General features: G+C 55.5%; 1 protein-coding gene across 2 annotated transcripts; it reads left to right on the top strand.

The window, feature by feature from the left end:
- Positions 1-689: 689 nt before the first annotated feature.
- Positions 690-17,139, top strand: STMN4 (stathmin 4). Of its 2 annotated transcripts, none has more exons than XM_077176435.1 (6): positions 690-822; positions 7,313-7,369; positions 11,168-11,263; positions 13,362-13,567; positions 13,662-13,853; positions 15,251-15,678. In XM_077176435.1, the coding sequence occupies exons 1-6, from the start codon at positions 729-731 to the stop codon at positions 15,377-15,379; spliced, it is 774 nt and encodes a 257-aa protein (XP_077032550.1). In that variant the 5' UTR covers positions 690-728; the 3' UTR covers positions 15,380-15,678. The 2 variants fall into 2 exon arrangements, with proteins under 2 accessions (XP_077032550.1, XP_077032551.1); XM_077176436.1 differs by lacking the exon at positions 15,251-15,678 and adding an exon at positions 15,685-17,139 and having other exon boundaries at positions 697-822.
- Positions 17,140-20,286: the final 3,147 nt, after the last annotated feature.

The raw sequence follows: 20,286 nt of genomic DNA, 5'->3' as shown, positions 1-20,286 counted from the left end.
AAATCGATATCACCCCATTGTCCCCCCATATCGATATCACCCCATTGTACCCCCATATCGATGTCACCCCATTGTCCCCCCATATCGATGTCACCCCATTGTCCCCCCCCCATATCGATGTCACCCCACTGTCCCCCACATTGATGTCACCTCATCGTCCCCCCAAATCGATATCACCCCATTGTCCCCCCCCCATATCGGTGTCACCCCATTGTCCCTCCCCCCACATTGATGTCACCCCATTGTCCCCCCATAGTGATGTCACCCCACTGTTCCTCACCCTGGAAATGTCACCCCATTGTCCCCCCCCATATCGATATCACCCCATTGTCCCCCCCATATCGGTGTCACCCCATTGTCCCTCCCCCCAAATTCGGGGGACACCCCAATGTCCCCACCATGTGACAAAAGGGACCAGGGACACTCGCCCCCCTCGCGACGCCCCGAACCCCTCCGTGTCCCTTTGTCACTTTGTCCCCCCCATCTCCTCCCTGCTCCGCATCCCTCCTTCCAATCCAACCCCCAAAATCCCCATTTTTCACCCCAAAACCCCCTTTTTTTATTTTAATCCCTTAATTTTTCCACCCATCCCTTTTTTTCCCCCCGTCTTTTTTTTTTTCCCCTTTCCCTGCTCCAACCCCCAAAATAGCTGCGGGCTGTGACGTCACCGGGCGGGGCCCTCATTCGCACGGGGCTCTCGACCAATCAGAGGGCCGGGCGATGATGTCATGGGGGGCGCTGGGGACCCCCCGCCCGGGATGTTCCAAAGCCGCGTTAAAGGAGCCGGGAGAGCGCCAGGAGCAGCGCGACCGCCGCCGTGGGGTGAGTCCGGCAGCCCCCGCTGGAATTTTATGGGAATTTTTTGGGGGGAATTTCGGCCGGTTCCGTTCAGGGCAGGAGGGTTCGGGTGGATTTGGGGGTGTGTATAGGGGGGGGTTAAAGTGCGGCAGATTTTGGGGTGGGGGGCGTAAAGGATGTGGGGAGAGGAGCAGCGCGACCACCGCGGTGGGGCGAGTCCGGCAGCCCCCGCTGGAATTCGATGGGAATTTTTTTGGAATTTTTTGGGGAATTTTTTGGGGCCATTTTTTTGGGGATTATTTTGTGAATTTTTTTGCGGGGGGAATTTTTTTGGCATTTTTTTGGGAGAATTTTTTGGGGGGCATTTTTTTGGGGGGGGCTATTTTGTGAATTTTTTGGGGGGAATTTTTAATTTTAGCCGGTTCCGTTCAGGGCAGGAGGGTTTGGATGGGTTTGGGGTGGAGGGGGCGGGTGTACGGCGGTTTTGCTCTGGGGGTCCCCATTTTGTCCCCCCCCCTGGTGTCCCCATCCCTTTTGGGGTGCTGGTCCCGCTCTTCCCGGGGCGTTTTCCATCTGTCTGGAATTCCTTATCCCCTTCCTTTTGGAGATTTCCCCCTCCCCACTCCCCACCCCATCCTCATCCTCATCCTCATCCCCATCCTCATCCTCGGCTGCCGCCCCCCAATTTGGGTTTGGGGGGGGATCAGCGTCCTCGGGGTCTCCGCACCCCCAGAATTCCCGAGGGATTCTGCACCCCCGGCATTCCCAGAATTCCCAGAATTTTCCGGGGATCCGCAGAATCCCCCCCAGAATCCTTTAGGGGATCCCCTCCCCAAAATCCCGGGATCCTCGGCGACCCCCATTTCTGAGGGGGGGGACCCCCATTCCAGCATTCCTGGGGGACCCGAGCCCCCCTAAAATCCCGGGATTCTGCACCCTCAAAATCCTCGGGGAACCAAACCCCCCCCCCCCCCACCAAATCCCTGGATTCTGCACCATCAAAATCCTTGGGGGACCCGAACCCCCCCAAATCCCGGAATTCTGCACCCTCAAAATTCTTGGGGAACCAAAACCCCCCCAAATCCTGGGATTCTGCACCCTCAAAATTCTTGGGGGACCAAAAGCCCCCCAGAATCCCAGGATTCTGCACCCTTAGAAATCCTCGGGGGGACAAGAACCCCCCCTAAAATCCTGGGATTCTGCACCCTCAAAATCCTTGGGAGGACCAAAATCCCGGGATTCTGCACCCTCAGAATTCCTGGGGGACCGGAATTCTCTGAAATCCCAGGATTCTGCACCCTCAAAATCCTTGGGGCGCCCGAACCCCCCCGAAATCCTGGGATTTCACCCCCCCACCCCCCCCCCAGCATCCTCGGGGGACCAAATCCCCCCGAAATCCTGGGATTCTGCACCCTCAAAATCCTCACAGGACCGGAATCCCCATAAAATCCCGGGATTTTGCCCCCCCCCAGCATCCTCGAGGTCCAAAACCCCCCAAAATCCCGGGATTTTGCACCCTCAAAATCCTCGGGGCACCCGACCCCCCCCAAAATCCCGGGATTTCGCCCCCCCCCGCCCCCAGCATCCTCGGAGTCCCAAATTCCCGGGGCGGACCCCGCTCCCTCCGCATTCCTGGGATCCCCACCCTGCCCCAGATTTTTGGGAGCCCCTCGCCCTGTTATCCTGGGAGGATCCTCTTCAGCATTCCCGGGATTTTGCAGCCGGCCCCACCCAGAGCCCCCCCCCCCCAAAAAATGTGGAATTCCTGCCGGTGGAAGCAGCCGCCGGAATTTTTATTCCAGGGAAATGGAAAAAAAGGGATGAGGGGTGGGGGGGGAGGGAAAAGGAGCTGCCATCCCATTTTTCCCTCCTCTGGAGCTTCCCGGTTTTCCAGGCAGGGAATGGGGACCCCCCCCCCCCCCCTCCACAAATCCCTTCCCCTTTTCCTTCATCCATGGGTGGATGCTTTTTCCAGGGAAAAAGATGGGAGATGATGGGAGATGCTGGGAGATGGGAGGGTCCTTCCCTTGGAATTCAGGGTGGGAAGAGGGATGAAGGCAGCTCTGCGGAGGGTGGATCCCGCGGGATCCCTCGCCCTGCCACGTGCGGCTGGCTGGGAATGGGATCCCGCGGTTTGGGAATGGGATTGTGTGGTTTGGAATGGGATGGTGTGGCTGGGAATGGGATGGTGTGGTTTGGGAATGGGATTGTGTGGTTTGGAATGGGATTTGGTGGTTGGGAATGGGATTGTGTGGTTTGGGAATGGGATTTGGTGGTTGGGAATGGGATTCGGTGGTTGGAATGGGATGGTGTGGCTGGGAATGGGATGGTGTGGTTTGGGAATGGGATTTGGTGGTTGGGAATGGGATTTGGTGGTTGGGAATGGGATTCGGTGGTTGGGAATGGGATGGTGTAGTTGGGAATGGGATGGTGGGGCTGGAAATGGGATGGTGTGGTTGGGAATGGGATGGTGGGGCTGGAAATGGGATGGTGTGGTTGGGAATGGGATGGTGGGGCTGGGATTTTGGGATTGGGTGGTTTGGAATGGGATTTGGTGGTTGGGAGTGGGATTTGGTGGTTGGGAATGGGATGGTGGGGCTGGAAATGGGATGGTGTGGTTTGGAATGGGAATGGGATCACGAGGTTGGGAATGGGATTGTGTGGCTGGGAATGGGATTTGGTGGTCAGGAATAGGACGGCGTGGTTTGGAATGGGATCATGTGGTTGGGAATGGGATTGTGTGGCCAGGAATGGGATTGCATGGTTGGGAATGGGATTGTTTTGGAATGGGGTTGCATGGTTCAGAATGGGATCACCTGGCTGGGAATGGGATCATGTAGTCAGGAATGGGATGGCGTGGTTTGGAATGGGATTGTGTGGTCAGGAGCGGGATGGTGTGGCTGGGAATGGGATCACGTGGCTGGGAATGGGATCACATGGCTGGGAATGGGATCGTGTGGTTGGGAATGGGATTGTGTGGCCAGGAATAGGACGGCGTGGTTTGGAATGGGATCACCTGGCTGGGAATGTGAAGGTGTTGTTGAGATTGGGATTTTGTGCCTGCAAATGGGATCACATGGTCGGGAATGGGGTTGTATGGTTGGGAATAGGATGGCATGGTCGGGAATGGGATCACCTGCCTGGGAATGGGATCACCTGGCTGGGAATGGGATCCCGTGGCTGGGAATGGGATCCCATGGTTGGGAACAGGATCATGTAGTTTGGAATAGGATGGTGAGGTTGGGAATGGGATGGCGGGGCTGGGAATGGGATTGCATGTTTGGGATTTTGGGATTGTGTGGTTGGGAGTGGGATCACCCAGCTAGGAATGGGATCCCGTGGCTGGGAATGGGATCCCGTGGCTGGGAATGGGATTGTGTGGTCAGGAATGGGATCATGTGGTCGGGAATGGGATCATGTGGTTGGGAATGGGATCACCTGGCTACAAATGGGATTGTGTGGTCAGGAATAGGATGGCGTGTTTGGGAATGGGATTGTGTGGTCGGGAATGGGATGGTGGGGCTGGGAATGGGATCACTTCGCTGGGAATGGGATAGCGTGGTTGGGAATGGGATCACCTGGTTGGGAATGGGATTTTGTGGCTGGGAATGAGATCATGTGGCCAGGAATAGGATGGCGTGGTTTGGAATGGGATCACGTGTTTGGGAATGGGATTGTGTGGTCGGGAATGGGATCGTGCAGCCAGGAATAGGATGGCGTGGTTTGGAATGGGATCGCCTGTCTGGGAATGGGATCACACGTTCAGGAATGGGATCACATGTTCAGGAATGGGATCGCCTGTCTGGGAATGGGATCACACATTCAGGAATGGGATCGCTCATTCAGGAATGGGATCACACGTTCAGGAATGGGATCACACGTTCAGGAATGGGATTGCCTGTCTGGGAATGGGATCACACATTCAGGAATGGGATCGCCTGTCTGGGAATGGGATCACACATTCAGGAATGGGATCGCCTGGTCAGGATTGGGATCATCCCATCCACACCGGGATTTTGGGGTGACAGCAGCAGATCCCCTACCACAGCCCGCTCCCACTGGGGAACGGGGCAGGGAAGGAATTCCCTCCTCCAACCCCCTGGAAAATCGTCTCCAACCCAGGCAGGAACGGGGCTGGGCCACTCCCCTCCCATCCCGCCGTATCCATAGGGATGGATCCCGTTTCCCACCCGTTCCGGCCCTGGTGGGCGATCCCCACGTTTCATCCCGTGGGAACGCCACGTGAGGGCCGGGGAGCGGGCACGGAATGCCGGCGGATCCCAGGGAAAAGCCGGATTTGGGGTGGGAATGCCAGAGCCAGGGAATGGCTTCCAGCTGGGTTATCCATGGATAACCAGAACCCAGGAATCCATCCCCACCCAAGCCCTGTCTGGAAAAGTGGATCCCAGCTGGATATTTCCCAGATTTTCTCCCTGTTCCCACCTCCTCCCAGCAGCCTCTGGAAGCTGCAGCCAGGTTATTTTTGGGATTCCCAGCAGGATTTGGGAAGGAGGGCTGGGAATTTATCGGGATGGGTGGGGCATGGCGCAGCCCTGGAATGCTCATTCCCTCGGGAGCTGCGGGGATTTAAGGATCCCTGTTTTGCAGGAGGGATTTGGGGATCAAAATCTGGGAATAATCCCCAAATCCCACCTCGTTCCGTGCTTTGGAAGGGCGTTTCCACATTTCCACACCCTAAAACCCCAGGAATGGGGGACAGCCTGGATTATCCTGGTTTTCAGCATTCCCAATTCCCATTCCAAGCCCTGGGGGTGGGTGGGGGTCCTGGAGATCCCGGGGATGATCCCAGTGGGATGCAGGAGAGGATCCTGGAGCAATGGGAAGGGGGGAGCTGAGGGCTGGGAATGTTGGGACACGAGTGGGGGGAATCGGAGGGGGAATTTGGGAGGGGTCCAGGTGTGTCCAGCTGTGTCCAGGTGTGTCCAGGTGTGTCCGTGTGTGGCTCCCGGCACGTGTCCTCGCACGTGTGGGTTGGGAATGTGGAGCTGGGAAGGGCGGAGTGTGGCAGGAATATCCCACAGGATGTGTCCGTCATCCCGGTGTGCACCCATCCCATCCCATCCCGTCACGCCGGTGTGTTCCTGTCCCATTATCCCATCCCAAATCACCCCGTCCCATCCCATCCCATCCCATCCCATCCCATCCCATCCCATCCCATCCCATCCCATCCCATCCCATCCCATCCCATCCCATCCTTTCCCATCATTCCATCCCAACTCATCCCATCCCAAATCATCCCATCCCATTATCCCATCCCATCCCATCCCAAATCATCCCATCCCATCCCATTATCCCATCCCACACAATCCCATCACTCAAGTGTGTTCCTGTCCCATTATCCCATCCCATCCCATCCCGTTATCCCATCCCGTTATCCCATCCCATTCCAAATCATCCCATCCCATCCATTATCCCACTGCATTCCTATCCCATCCCATCCCATTATCCCATCCCATCCCCTTATCCCATCCCACACAATCCCATCACTCAAGTGTGTTCCTGTCCCATTATCCCATCCCATTATCCCATCCTGTAATCCCATCCCATTATCCCATCCCATTCCAAATCATCCCATCCCATCCATTATCCCACTGCATTCCTATCCCATTATCCTATCCCATCCCATCCCATTATCCCATCCCATCCCCTTATCCCATCCCACACAATCCCATCACTCAAGTGTGTTCCTGTCCCATTATCCCATCCCATCCCATCCCGTTTTCCCATCCCGTTATCCTATCCCATTATCCCATCCCATCCCATCCCATCCCCTTATCCCATGCCATCCCATCCTGTTATCCCATCCCGTTATCCCATCCCATTATCCCATCCTGTTATCCCATCCCATTCCTAATCATCCCATCCCATCCATTATCCCATTGCATTCCTATTCCATTATCCTATCCCATCCCATCCCCTTATCCCATCCCACACAATCCCATCACTCAAGTGTGTTCCTGTCCCATTATCCCATCCCATTCCATTATCCCATCCTGTAATCCCATCCCGTTATCCCATCCCATTCCAAATCATCCCATCCCATCCATTATCCCACTGCATTCCTATCCCATTATTCTATCCCATCCTCATCCCATTATCCCATCCCAGTATCCCAGTGCATTCCCATCCCAAATCATCTCATCCCACCCCATTATCCCATCCCATCCCATCCCACCCCATTATCCCATCCCCTTATCCCATTATCCCATTATCCCATCCCATCCCCTTATCCCATCCCATCCCGTTATTCCATCCCGTTATCCCATCCCATTCCACACAATCCCATTACTCCAGTGTGTTCCTGTCCCATTATCCCATCCCATCCAAATCCCAAATCATCCCATCTCTTCCCATCGTCCCATCCCATCCTATCCCATCCCATCATCCCTATATCCCATCCCATTATCCCTATATCCCATAATTCCATCCCTCCATCCCACCATCCCATTCCCAGGACCTCACTGCTGACCCGATCCCTTCCTTCCCTCCGCAGGCCCAGGATCGCTTTTCCTGCAGAATTCCAAGGATTTCCTCGCCATGACTCTGGCCGGTACGCCACCCCAAACACCCCCCCTAACCCCTCACCCCCATCCTCGGCACCCCAAACCCATCCCAAGGCGTCATCCCGACCCTGGAATGCTCCCCAAACCCATCCCAAGGTGTCATCCTGACCCCAGAACGCTCCCCAATCCCATCCCAAGGTGTCATCCCGACCCTGGAATGCTCCCCAATCCCATCCCAAGGTGTCATCCCCACCCTGGAATGCTCCCCAATCCCATCCCAAGGTGTCATCCTGACCCCAGAACGCTCCCCAATCCCATCCCAAGGTGTCATCCCGACCCTGGAATGCTCCCCAATCCCATCCTGGGCTGTCATCCCCACCCTGGAATGCTCCCCAATCCCATCCCAAGGTGTCATCCCAACCCCGGAATGCTCCCCAAACCCATCCCAAGGTGTCATCCCGACCCTGGAATGCTCCCCAAACCCATCCTGGGCTGTCATCCTGACCCTGGAGTGCTCCCCAAACCCATCCCAAGGCGTCATCCCGACCCTGGAATGCTCCCCAAACCCATCCCAAGGTGTCATCCTGACCCTGGAGTGCTCCCCAAACCCATCCCAAGGTGTCATCCCGACCCTGGAGTGCTCCCCAAACCCATCCCAAGGTGTCATCCCCACCCTGGAATGCTCCCCAAACCCATCCCAAGGTGTCATCCCCACCCTGGAATGCTCCCCAATCCCATCCCAAGGTGTCATCCCGACCCTGGAATGCTCCCCAAACCCATCCCGGGCCGTCATCCCAACCCTGGAATGCTCCCCAAACCCATCCCAAGGTGTCATCCCGACCCTGGAGTGCTCCCCAAACCCATCCCAAGGTGTCATCCCCACCCTGGAATGCTCCCCAAACCCATCCCAAGGTGTCATCCCCACCCTGGAATGCTCCCCAAACCCATCCCAAGGTGTCATCCCCACCCTGGAATGCTCCCCAAACCCATCCCAAGGTGTCATCCCGACCCTGGAATGCTCCCCAATCCCATCCCAAGGTGTCATCCCGACCCTGGAATGCTCCCCAAACCCATCCCGGGCTGTCATCCCGACCCTGGAATGCTCCCCAATCCCATCCCAAGGTGTCATCCCCACCCTGGAATGCTCCCCAAACCCATCCCAAGGTGTCATCCCGACCCTGGAATGCTCCCCAAACCCATCCCAAGGTGTCATCCCCACCCTGGAATGCTCCCCAAACCCATCCCAAGGTGTCATCCCGACCCTTCAATGCTCCCCAAACCCATCCCAAGGTGTCATCCTGACCCTGGAATGCTCCCCAAACCCATCCCAAGGTGTCATCCCCACCCTGGAATGCTCCCCAAACCCATCCCAAGGTGTCATCCCAACCCTGGAATGCTCCCCAATCCCATCCCGGGCTGTCATCCCGACCCTGGAATGCTCCCCAAACCCATCCCAAGGTGTCATCCCCACCCTGGAATGCTCCCCAAACCCATCCCAAGGTGTCATCCCAACCCTGGAATGCTCCCCAAACCCATCCCAAGGTGTCATCCCAACCCTGGAATTCTCCCCAATCCCATCCCAAGGTGTCATCCCGACCCTTCAATGCTCCCCAATCCCATCCCAAGGTGTCATCCCGACCCCGGAACGCTCCCCAATCCCATCCCAAGGTGTCATCCCAACCCTGGAATGCTCCCCAAACCCATCCCGGGCTGTCATCCTGACCCTGGAATGCTCCCCAAACCCATCCCAAGGTGTCATCCCCACCCTGGAATGCTCCCCAATCCCATCCCAAGGTGTCATCCCAACCCTGGAATGCTCCCCAAACCCATCCCAAGGTGTCATCCCAACCCTGGAATTCTCCCCAATCCCATCCCAAGGTGTCATCCCGACCCTTCAATGCTCCCCAATCCCATCCCAAGGTGTCATCCCAACCCCGGAACGCTCCCCAATCCCATCCCAAGGTGTCATTCCGACCCTGGAATGCTCCCCAATCCCATCCCAAGGTGTCATCCCCACCCTGGAATGCTCCCCAAACCCATCCCAAGGTGTCATCCTGACCCTGGAATGCTCCCCAGACCCATCCCAAGGTGTCATCCCGACCCTGGAATGCTCCCCAATCCCATCCCAAGGTGTCATCCCGACCCTGGAATGCTCCCCAATCCCATCCCAAGGTGTCATCCCGACCCTGGAATGCTCCCCAATCCCATCCCAAGGTGTCATCCCGACCCTGGAATGCTCCCCAATCCCATCCCAAGGTGTCATCCCCACCCTGGAATGCTCTCCAAACCCATCCCAAGGTGTCATCCCCACCCTGGAATTCTCCCCAATCCCATCCCAAGGTGTCATCCCGACCCTTCAATGCTCCCCAAACCCATCCCAAGGTGTCATCCCGACCCCGGAACGCTCCCCAATCCCATCCCAAGGTGTCATTCCGACCCTGGAATGCTCCCCAAACCCATCCCAAGGTGTCATCCCGACCCTGGAATGCTCCCCAATCCCATCCCAAGGTGTCATCCCGACCCTGGAATGCTCCCCAATCCCATCCTGGGCTGTCATCCCAACCCTGGAATGCTCCCCAAACCCATCCCAAGGTGTCATCCCCACCCTGGAATGCTCCCCAATCCCATCCCAAGGTGTCATCCCGACCCTGGAATGCTCCCCAATCCCATCCCGGTGGTGACAAACTGGGATCGACAGCCCGGGACAATCCCGGGCCATTCCCGAGTTTTCCCTTTGCACGTCTGGGATCCTCAGCTCATCCTGCTTGGAATGTTTGGGGCTGGCTGCCATCCCCATCCCAATCCTTTCCATGGGATGTGGAAATTCCCAATCCCTCTGATCCCGATCCCATCCCTTTCCTGGAATTTGGAATTTCCCCCATTCCTCTGATCCCGATCCCATCCCTTTCCTGGAACTTGAAATTCCCAATCCCTCTGATCCCAATCCCATCCCTTTCCTGGAACGTGGAATTCCCCCATCCTTCTGATCCTGATTCCATCCCTTTCCCTGGAACTTGGAATTTCCCCCATTCCTCTGATCCCGATCCCATCCCTTTCCTGGAATGTGGAAATTCCCAATCCCTCTGATCCCAATCCCATCCTTTCCATGGGATGTGGAAATTCCCAATCCCTCTGATCCCGATCCCATCCTTTCCCTGGAATTTGGAATTTCCTCCATCCCTCTGATCCCGATCCCATCCCTTCCCTGGAATTTGGAATTTCCTCCATCACTCTGATCCCGATCCCATCCCTTTCCTGGAATGTGGAAATTCCCCCAGCTCTCTGATCCTGATCCCTTTCCTGGCACATGGAATTCCCTCTTCCCCCTAATCCCAATCCCATCCCTTTCCTGGAATGTGGAATTCCCCCATCCCTCTGATCCCAATCCCATCCCTTCCCTGACCCTTGGAAATCCCTCCATCCCTTTTCCCCCATCCCAACCCTTTCCCTGGCACGCGGAGCCTCCCTCATCCCACTGACCGCAATCCCAAACTTTTCCTAATACATGGCAGCCCCCTCATTCCACTGACCCCTATCCCAAAACTTCCCTGACCCTTGGAATTCCCTCCATCCCATTTTCCTTCCTTCCCTGGCCCTTCCATCCCTCTGATCCCACTTAGAATTCCCTCCATCCCATTTTCCCCCATCCCAACCCTTCCATCCCTCTGATCCCACTTGGAATTCCCTCCATCCCATTTTTCCCCTATCCCAACCCCTTCCCTGGCCCTTCCATCCCTCTGATCCTACTTGGAATTCCCTCCATCCCATTTTCCTTCCTTCCCTGGCCCTTCCATCCCTCTGATCCCACTTGGAATTCTGATCCCGATGCCGTCGTCTCTTCCCAGCCTACAAGGAGAAGATGAAGGAGCTGCCCCTCGTCTCCCTCTTCTGCTCCTGTTTCCTCTCGGATCCCCTCAACAAGCCGACCTACGCCTACGAAGGTGGGACCCCCTTCCCAACCCCGGGAATTCCGGGATTTCTGGCGGGATCCAACCCCTCCTCGGCACCAGCAGGGTCACCCTGGGGCACAGCAGCTCTGGAGTTTGCTGGGAATTCAGCACAAGGCTGGGTTGGGATCTGGAGGGGCTTGGGCAGCTCCCGCAGATCTCCCAAATATTCCCAACCCGACCCCAGGGATGGGTTGGGATCCAGCAGGGCTTCATTCCTTCATCCTGGAACGTAAAATCCATATTTTTCAGCTCCAGGTGATTCATCCCAATCCATGTCCAGAACCTTGGGGGGCTCCTCCACGTTATCCAGGAGGATCCACACTGGAAAAGGGATCATGGTCCCATTCCCAATTCCCAAAGCAGGGACACATGGAGAGACAGGGACATTCCAAACCCTCAGATCTCCCAAATATTCCCACCTCAGCCCCATGGATGGGTTGGGATCCAGGCAGGCTCCAGGATTATCCCTTCATCCATATCCGTATTTTTCAGCTCCAGGTGATTCATCCCAATCCATGTCCAGAGCCTTGGCGGGCTCCTCCAGGTTATCCAGGAGGATCCACACTGGAAAAGGGATCATGATCCCATTCCCACTTCCCAAAGCAGGGACACATGGAGAGACAGGGACATTCCAAACCCTCAGCTCTCCCAAATATTCCCAACCTGACCCCATGGATGGGTTGGGATCCAGCAGGGCTTCATTCCTTCATCTTGGAACGTAAAATCCATATTTTTCAGCTCCAGGTGATTCATCCCAATCCATGTCCAGAGCCTTGGCGGGCTCTTCCAGGTTATCCAGGAGGATCAGGACTGGAAAAGGGATCATGGTCCCATTCCCACTTCCCAAAGCAGGGACACATGGAGAGATAGGAACATTCCCAACTCTCAGCTCTCCCAAAAATCCACAGCTCAGCTCCATGGATGAGTTGGGATCCAGAGGAGCTCTGGGAGCTCTTCATCCCTTCATCCCGTATCCCTGTTTTTCAGCTCCAGGTGATTCATCCCAATCCATGTCCAGAGGCCATAGAAGAATCTTGGAAGGTTCCTCCAGGTTATCCAGGAGGATCTGCACTGGAAAAGGGATCATGGTCCCATTCCCACTTCCCAAAGCAGGGAGAGATGGAGATTCAGGAACATTCCCAACCCTCAGCTCTCCCAAATATTCCAAACCCAGTCCCAGGGATGGGTTGGGATCCAGAGGAGCTCTGGGAGGTCCTCATTCCCTCACCCTGTATCCGTATTTTTCAGCTCCAGGTGATTCATCCCAATCCAGAGGCAATGGAAGAGCCTTAGGGGGGCTCTTCCAGGTTATCCAGGAGGATCCACACTGGAAAAGGGATTGTGATCCCATTCCCAATTCCCAAAGCAGGGACACATGGAGAGACAGGGACATTCCCAACCCCTCAGCTCTCCCAAATATTCCCAACCTGACCCCATGGATGGGTTGGGATCCAGCAGGCCTTCATTCCTTCATCCCGGAACGTAAAATCCTTATTTTTCAGCTCCAGGTGATTCATCCCAATCCATGTCCAGAGGCCATGGAAGAGCCTTGGGAGGCTCTTCCAGGTTATCCAGGGAATGGGATCATGGTCCCATTCCTGGGAGAGATGGAGAGACAGGGACATTCCCAACCCTCAGCTCTCCCAGAAATTCCCATGGATGGGTTGGGATCCAGAGAGGATCCACGAGCCCTTTATCCCTTCATCCCGTATCTGTATTTTTCAGCTCCAGGTGATTCATCCCAATCCATGTCCAGAGCCCTTGGGGGGCTCTTCCAGGTTATCCAGGAGGATCCACACTGGAAAAGGGATCATGATCCCATTCCCAATTCCCAATGCAGGGAGAGATGGAGATTCAGGAACATTCCCAACCCCTCAGCTCTCCCAAATATTCCCACCTCAGCCCCATCCATGGGAATCCCAGATATTTTACCCCCACTTCCCACATCCCTGAACCCCAGGGATGCTTTTTGGGCTAAACCTTGGTGAAACTCAGGGATGGCAGAATCGGCTTCCCACGGGGGTGCAGAAATCCCGGCAATGGGAATTCCTCGTCCCTCATCCCACGCCCCCTTTCCCCCCCAACCCAGACACGGTGGATCTGACCTGGTGCGTCATCTCCGACATGGAAGTGATCGAGCTCAACAAGCGCACCTCGGGCCAGTCCTTCGAGGTCATCCTGAAGCCCCCGTCCTTCGACGGAATCCCGGAATTCAACGCCTCCCTGCCCCGGCGCCGCGACCCTTCCCTGGAGGAGATCCAGAAGAAGCTGGAAGCGGCGGAGGAGAGGAGGAAGGTGGGTGAATTCCCCCACCCTGGGTTTTTTTGGGTTCCCCCGTTTTTTTGGGAAGAGGTGACTTTATCCCGGGAATGCCCGCCCGCTCTCCCAGTACCAGGAGGCGGAGCTGCTGAAGCACCTGGCGGAAAAGCGGGAACACGAGCGGGAAGTGATCCAGAAGGCCATCGAGGAGAACAACAACTTCATCAAGATGGCCAAGGAGAAGCTGGCGCAGAAGATGGAATCCAACAAGGAGAACCGCGAGGCCCACCTGGCGGCCATGCTGGAGCGCCTCCAGGAGAAGGTGGGCGCCGGGAAAAGGGGTCGGGATGAGTCGGGATATTCGGGATAATGGTGGCTCCTGGGGGTCCCGCGTCCCTTCCCACCCAAGCTCAGCGATCCACTGGGATTGGGGAGGGAATCCTGCCCGGGTGGATCCGTAGGCTTGGGAGAGGTCGGAGAGTTGGGATCTGGGTCTTGTCCATGGACAAGCAAAGCCCTTCCTTTTCCCATGTCCCACCGAGGCGGGACTCAGAATCCCAGGAATTGTAGAATCCTGGGATGGTTGGGTTGGAAGGGACCTTTAGGATCATCCAGTTCTACCCCCGGCACCTTCCACTATCCCAAGTTTCTCCAAGCCCCATCCAACCTCTCCTTGGACTATCCCAGGTTTCTCCAAGCCCCATCCAACCTTTCCTAGGATGATCCCAGGTTGCTCCAAGCCCAGTCCAACCTTTCCTTGGACTATCCCAGGTTGCTCCAACCTTTCCTTGGACTATCCCAAGTTTCTCCAAGCCCCGTCCAACCTTTCCTTGGACTATCCCAGGTTGCTCCAACCTTTCCTTGGACTATCCCAAGTTTCTCCAAGCCCCATCCAACCTCTCCTTGGACCATCCCAGGCTGCTCCAACCTTTCCTTGGACTAGCCCAGGTTGCTCCAAGCCCTGTCCAACCTCTCCTTGGACTATCCCAGGTTGCTCCAACCTCTCCTTGGACTATCCCAAGTTTCTCCAAGCCCCATCCAACCTTTCCTAGGATGATCCCAGGTTGCTCCAAACCCAGTCCAACCTTTCCTTGGACTATTCCAGATTTCTCCAAACCTCATCCAACCTCTCCTTGGACTATCCCAGGTTGCTCCAACCTTTCCTTGGACTATCCCAAGTTTCTCCAAGCCCCGTCCAACATCTCCTTGGACCATCCCAGGTTGCTCCAACCTTTCCTTGGACTATCCCAGGTTGCTCCAAGCCCCATCCAACCTCTCCTTGGACCATCCCAGGTTTCTCCAACCTTTCCTTGGACTATCCCAGGTTGCTCCAAGCCCCATCCAATCTGTCCTTGGACTATCCCAGGTTGCTCAACCCTTTCTTGGACTATCCCAGGTTTCTCCAAGCCCTGTCCAACCTCTCCTTGGACCATCCCAGGTTGCTCCAACCTTTCCTTGGACTATCCCAGGTTTCTCCAAGCCCCATCCAACCTTTCCTTGGACACTTCCAGAGATCCAGGGGCAGCCCCAATTTCCAGGATTTCCCAAATTTCTCTGGAAATTCCATCCCAGCCCCATCCCCGCCGCTCCCCTCGCACTTTTCCCACCTCCGGGCTGGCGGATCTCCCCCCGTGTCCCTTCCCACGGATCCGGCAGCTCCCCAGCTCCGTGCTGGGAGCCATTCCCACCCTTCCAGCCCTCTTCTCTCTCCCGAATCAGGTCTGTTCCCAACCTCCGCACGGAAAATCCCACCCTCACCACCTCCAGCTCCCTCCAAAACATCCGGAGCCCGCCCAGGGCCCTTCTCCGAGCGCCTCCGTTGGGGCAGAGGCGGAGAGCGCCAGATAATGCCGGAAAATCCCAGCCAATCCCAGCTCCATGGGGCTTCCCGGGACGGTTGACGTCTCCCTCGTAGCCAGAGGGCGAGGACAAAGTGTCCCCAAGTGCCACCAGCAGCCCCTAAAGTGACCCCAGGGGAGGAGAGGACGCTTGGGATGAACCTCGTGCCTTCAACCCCTCCGGAGCCGCTGTCCGTGGGGATCCCGGAATCCTGGAACCCGGCTAACGCGTGTTCCCCTCCTCCTCCTCCTCCTCCTCCTCCTCCTTCCTCCTCCTCTTCCTCCTCCTCCCCCTCCTCCTTCCCGATCCCACAGGACAAACACGCGGAAGAAGTGAGGAAAAACAAGGAGCTCAAGGAAGAAGCCTCCAGGTAAAGAGGCTCTGCTCGGACTGACAGCTCCGGGGAGGTGCCGGAGGCTTCCAGGCAGCTCCAAGGTCGGAATGGTGTGGGAATGGTGGACGTTCCTCTGCTTTCTTTGTTCGTGGATGTGACGAGTTGAGGGGGTGAAGCCATCGGAGTCGTCGTCGTCGTCGTTCCGGGGGAGGGTGGGGAGGGAAAGGGATGAGGGCGGGAATTTCGGGATGCCCACCCCAGCGTGGGTCCCTCCCCGTCAGCCAGGTCCGGAGGGGACATGAGGAGGTGATGCCCGGGGCAAATCCCGGGAATGCGGAGCGGGTGGGGCGGGAATTGTGGGAAATGTGCGTCGTGTGTGACTTTAATTTGGTGCTGGGCAGGCGGGGCGGGCGGGAATCCCTCCGGAGTCTTCTCCGTCCAATCCCATCCCATCCCATCCCATCCCATCCCATCCCATCCCATCCCATCCCATCCCATCCCATCCCATCCGTGGGCTGCGGCATCTCTTGGTGTCCCTCCCTCCCTCCCTTGCTCCCGCCCGGATTTGGGATCTCTTCCTGGATTTTTTTGCCCTTCCAGCACCGTTTTGGGAAGGGGGAGAAATTTTTTTTACCCACCGCCACCATTGGAAGTGGTCAGGGAGTGAAATTCCCTTGGCTCCAAAGGTTTTTTCCCAGCTGCTGGAGACGCCCATGGTCCTTCCCAAGGGGTGACATTGGAAAGCCCCGTGAATTCCCAAAGAAGCTTTTTTAGTAAGAGCCTCCCAAAAAAATGGGAATTCGCCATCCCACTGGGAATTCTTGGGTGGAAACCCCCCCCCTTTTCCAGCTGGAAAACCATCGGCTCCCGGAGATGGAGCAGCGGGAGAAGCCAGGGCGGGGCTGTGGAGACCACGGTGGAAGGGAATGAGGGAAAATTCAGGGAAAAAGCTGGAGGTGGGACGGAGCCCTGCGGAGAGCAGGGAAAAATATCCATGGGAACCCTTTGGGGACACGCGGTGGCACCTCCTGGTGACACCAGGGAGGGTGGGAAACCTCCTCAGTATTCCAGGAGATGCTTTTTTTGGGAGCTGCCGCCATTCCCGGGGGGATTCTCTGCCTCCAGGAAGGGCGGAGAGAAGGAAGGATTGGATTTTCCAGGGGACGGGGTGGGAATTCCCTGCACTCCCAGCTGCTGGAAGCACTTCCCAGTGCTGCAGCTCCCCCCAGAATTCCAGCCCGGGTGCGAACGAAGGGTTTGGGTCTCCGCCGTGTCCGGGTAAGACATTCCGAGCTCCGACCCGGAGCCCCGGGGAGAACCCTGGGGAAAAGGGGGAAAAACGGGATCGGGGACGGATTGTGGCACGAGCTGTCCTTTTTTTTGTACACTACGGATGTAAATAAAACTGCCTTGGCCTTTCCTTTGGTTTCCATGATCCCTGCGGTGCTTCCCGTGTGGTTTTTTTTTTTTTTTCGGGATTGGGGCATCCCACTGTTGGGAAAAGGAGGGAATTAGGGTGGGAGGCTGGGCTGTTCCCCCTCCCTCCCCGTTCCCCAAAATTTGGGAGTTCCAAACTCATCCCATGAAATTTTCCCGTCCCAGACCTGGAGCTGGGAGTTGGATCCCAATTCCATCCGTGTGCTGGGAGGGGAGGAAACTGGGAAAGAGCTGGATATGAGGTGGGATCATCCATCCGTGGAATATCCATGGAATAGGCAAAAAAAAAAAAAAAAATCCGTTGCTCAGGGTCAGGAGGAAATCCTGGGAATTCCTGCTCCAGCTCCATGGAAGAAGCAATGGGAATGTTCCTCTCCCGTCCTTTTTCCACCAGAAAATGGGAACAAAATTCAGGAGCAGCATTCCAGAGGGTCCAAAGTGTCCAATCCTCTCTGATCCGGGATAAGGAGATCCCAGGATCCTCCCTGATCCTGGGAATCTTTGAGGATGGGTGATTCCCATGGGTGTGGGATCAGACAAATCCAGGGAAAGGGGTCTGGGCTTCCCTGTGGGTGCAGCTGGGATTCCCGTGGTGTCCAAGTGGGGCAGGAAAAGAGGACATGGATCCATCCACACTTCCTGAAAAACCCGGGATGGTGGGAGGTGTCCCTGTCCGTGGAATGGGGTGGGCTTTGAGGTCCCCTCCCACCCAAACCACTCCAGGATTCCAGGATGATCCCATTCCACGGCCTTGGGAATCCGGAGGAACGAGGATTTGGGGAATTCTTTTTCTCCCATTGATGCCTTCCATTATCCCAGGGTGATCCAACCTTTCCTTGGATACCCCCAGGGATTCTCTGGGAATCCCAGCCCAGCCGGGAATCCCTTCCCAGGATCCCAGCATCCCAAGCTCCCCTTTCCCACTGGAAGCCATTCCCTGGCTCCCTCCAGCCCTTGCCCCAATCCCAGCTCTCCTTTCCCTCTGGAAAAGGCTCCAAGGATTCCCTGGATCCTCCCCCGATCCAGCTGCACATTCCCAGCTGCTCTCCCAGCCTGGCGTTGGATCCAGCCCCATCCCGATTCCTCCTTGAGAAGGAATTTTGGGATCCAGGGGCTTCACTGGGAATTGGGGACTCCAGGAAGGGTCTCCCTTCCCTTTTCCATCCCCGAATTCCATAAAAATCCCTCGGGATGGATCCTGAGTGTCCTTGATTCCAGAATCCCGGAATGGTTTGAGATGGGATCCATGGACCTTCAATCCCATGATCCCAGGGACAATTCCCACCATCCCAGGGTGCTCCAAATCCACCCTTGGACACTGCCAGGGATTCTCTGGGAATCCCAGCCCAGCCAGGAATCCCTTCCCAGGATCCCAGCATCCCAAGCTCCCCTTTCCCACTGGAAGCCATTCCCTGGCTCCCTCCAGCCCTTGCCCCAATCCCAGCTCTCCCGGAGCCCCTCTGGAAATGGGTTCTAGGATTCCCTGGAGCCTTCTGGAATCCAAGACTTGGATAAAAGGGAGGAATTTGCACCTGGGATAAAAGCAGTAATGGGATCATTAATTAATTAATTAAGCTTCTGCTTATTAAGTGATTCATTAATCCCTTAGCAGGGTATTGCTTATCCAGGAAGGATCATGGAATTTTGGCTGGTGATCCAATGGGAACGTTCAGATCCAAAACACATCCAGGAGAATCTTGGGAATACCTCGCACCCTTGGAAACTTTTCCAAGGATAACCAAGAGCCAAAAAAGATTGGTTCGTTCTCTGGGAATTATTTATTCGTGGGATGCTTGGAAGGCAACTTTTCCATGGATTTATCCATAAAAAACGACATTCCAGGGAAAACAGAGTCCGGAATATCGGAAAGAATCCACAAGGAGAGCACCAAGAGGGAAGGGAGTGGTTGGAAGGGATAAATCCATTTTTCCCTCCTCAGAAAACATGGAATAGGAAAAAAGGTCATTTAATTAAATATTAATTGAACTCAATATTAATTAAATTAAATTAAATTAAATTAAATTAAATTAAATTAAATATTCATCACCAAGTGCATGGAGGGCGGAGCCGAGTCCCAGATTCCAAATCCAGATCCTGGGAAAAGGCAAAGCCGGGAAAAAAGGAGGGTTTCCGGCTGAAAGTACCCATGGAAAATTAAAAAATTAAAATTAATTATTCAAATTAATTATTCAAATTAATTATTCAAATTAGCCAAATCAATTCTAATTATCCAGAGTAAGGCAGTGGAAAAAAATTTGGGTTTAAATCCTGTCTGATCATTCCTGATCCCCTTTTAGGATGGATGGGATATCCATCCGGAATTCTTTGCCGGAGGAAGGGCGGGGAGCTGAAAATGGAAGGGGAAATGGAAAAACTTCCCAGGTTTTTTGGTTTGGTTTTTTTTGCACTTTGGAATCCTTGCATTTGGAATATTTTTATTCCCGAGGGTGTGGAACGCAATCCTTCCTCGTTTTCCTGTGATTCCATCTCTGGGAATGAACCTTGGATCTCCCAGTTTCCCTCAGAGCCGATTCCGTGCGTCCCCGCGGCTGTGGATCTTCGGGATCTTGGGAAACGGGATGCAAATCCTCAGGAATGAAATCTGCTCCGGCAAATCCCACGGGGAAAACCCCCCCGGGAGCGCTTCCATTGCTTCCCTTGGGAAATTCCATTGGATTGGCGGGCACAGAACTCCACGCGGATCAGCCCGGAGCTGATTCCCAGCGCCCGAAATCCTGGATTTAGTCTTGGGAATGCCCTTCCCGGGAATCACCTCCACATTCCCAGGAGATCTCCCACACTGGAGCACTCGGATCGATTCCCCATTGGATCCATTCCCTTCCCAGGAATCACCTCCACATTCCCAGGAGATTTGGATCCTGACTGGATCCAGTTCCTTCCCCAGAACCACCTCCACATTCCCAACAGATCTCCCATGTGGGAGGACTCGAATCAATTCCCTATTGGATCTATTCTCTTCCCAAGAATCATCTCCATATTCCCAGGACATCTCCCACATTGGAGCACTCAGATCAATTCCATGTTGGATCTCAGTTGGATCCATTCCCTTCCCCATTCCCAGGAGATCTCCCACATTGGAGCACTTGGATCAATTTCCCATTGGATCCCAGTTGGATCCATTCCC

Source organism: Agelaius phoeniceus, chromosome 3 (genome assembly GCF_051311805.1).
Source record: "Agelaius phoeniceus isolate bAgePho1 chromosome 3, bAgePho1.hap1, whole genome shotgun sequence".
NCBI classification, from domain to species: Eukaryota; Metazoa; Chordata; class Aves; order Passeriformes; family Icteridae; genus Agelaius; species Agelaius phoeniceus.
This window is presented reverse-complemented; position numbering and strand designations above follow the sequence as displayed.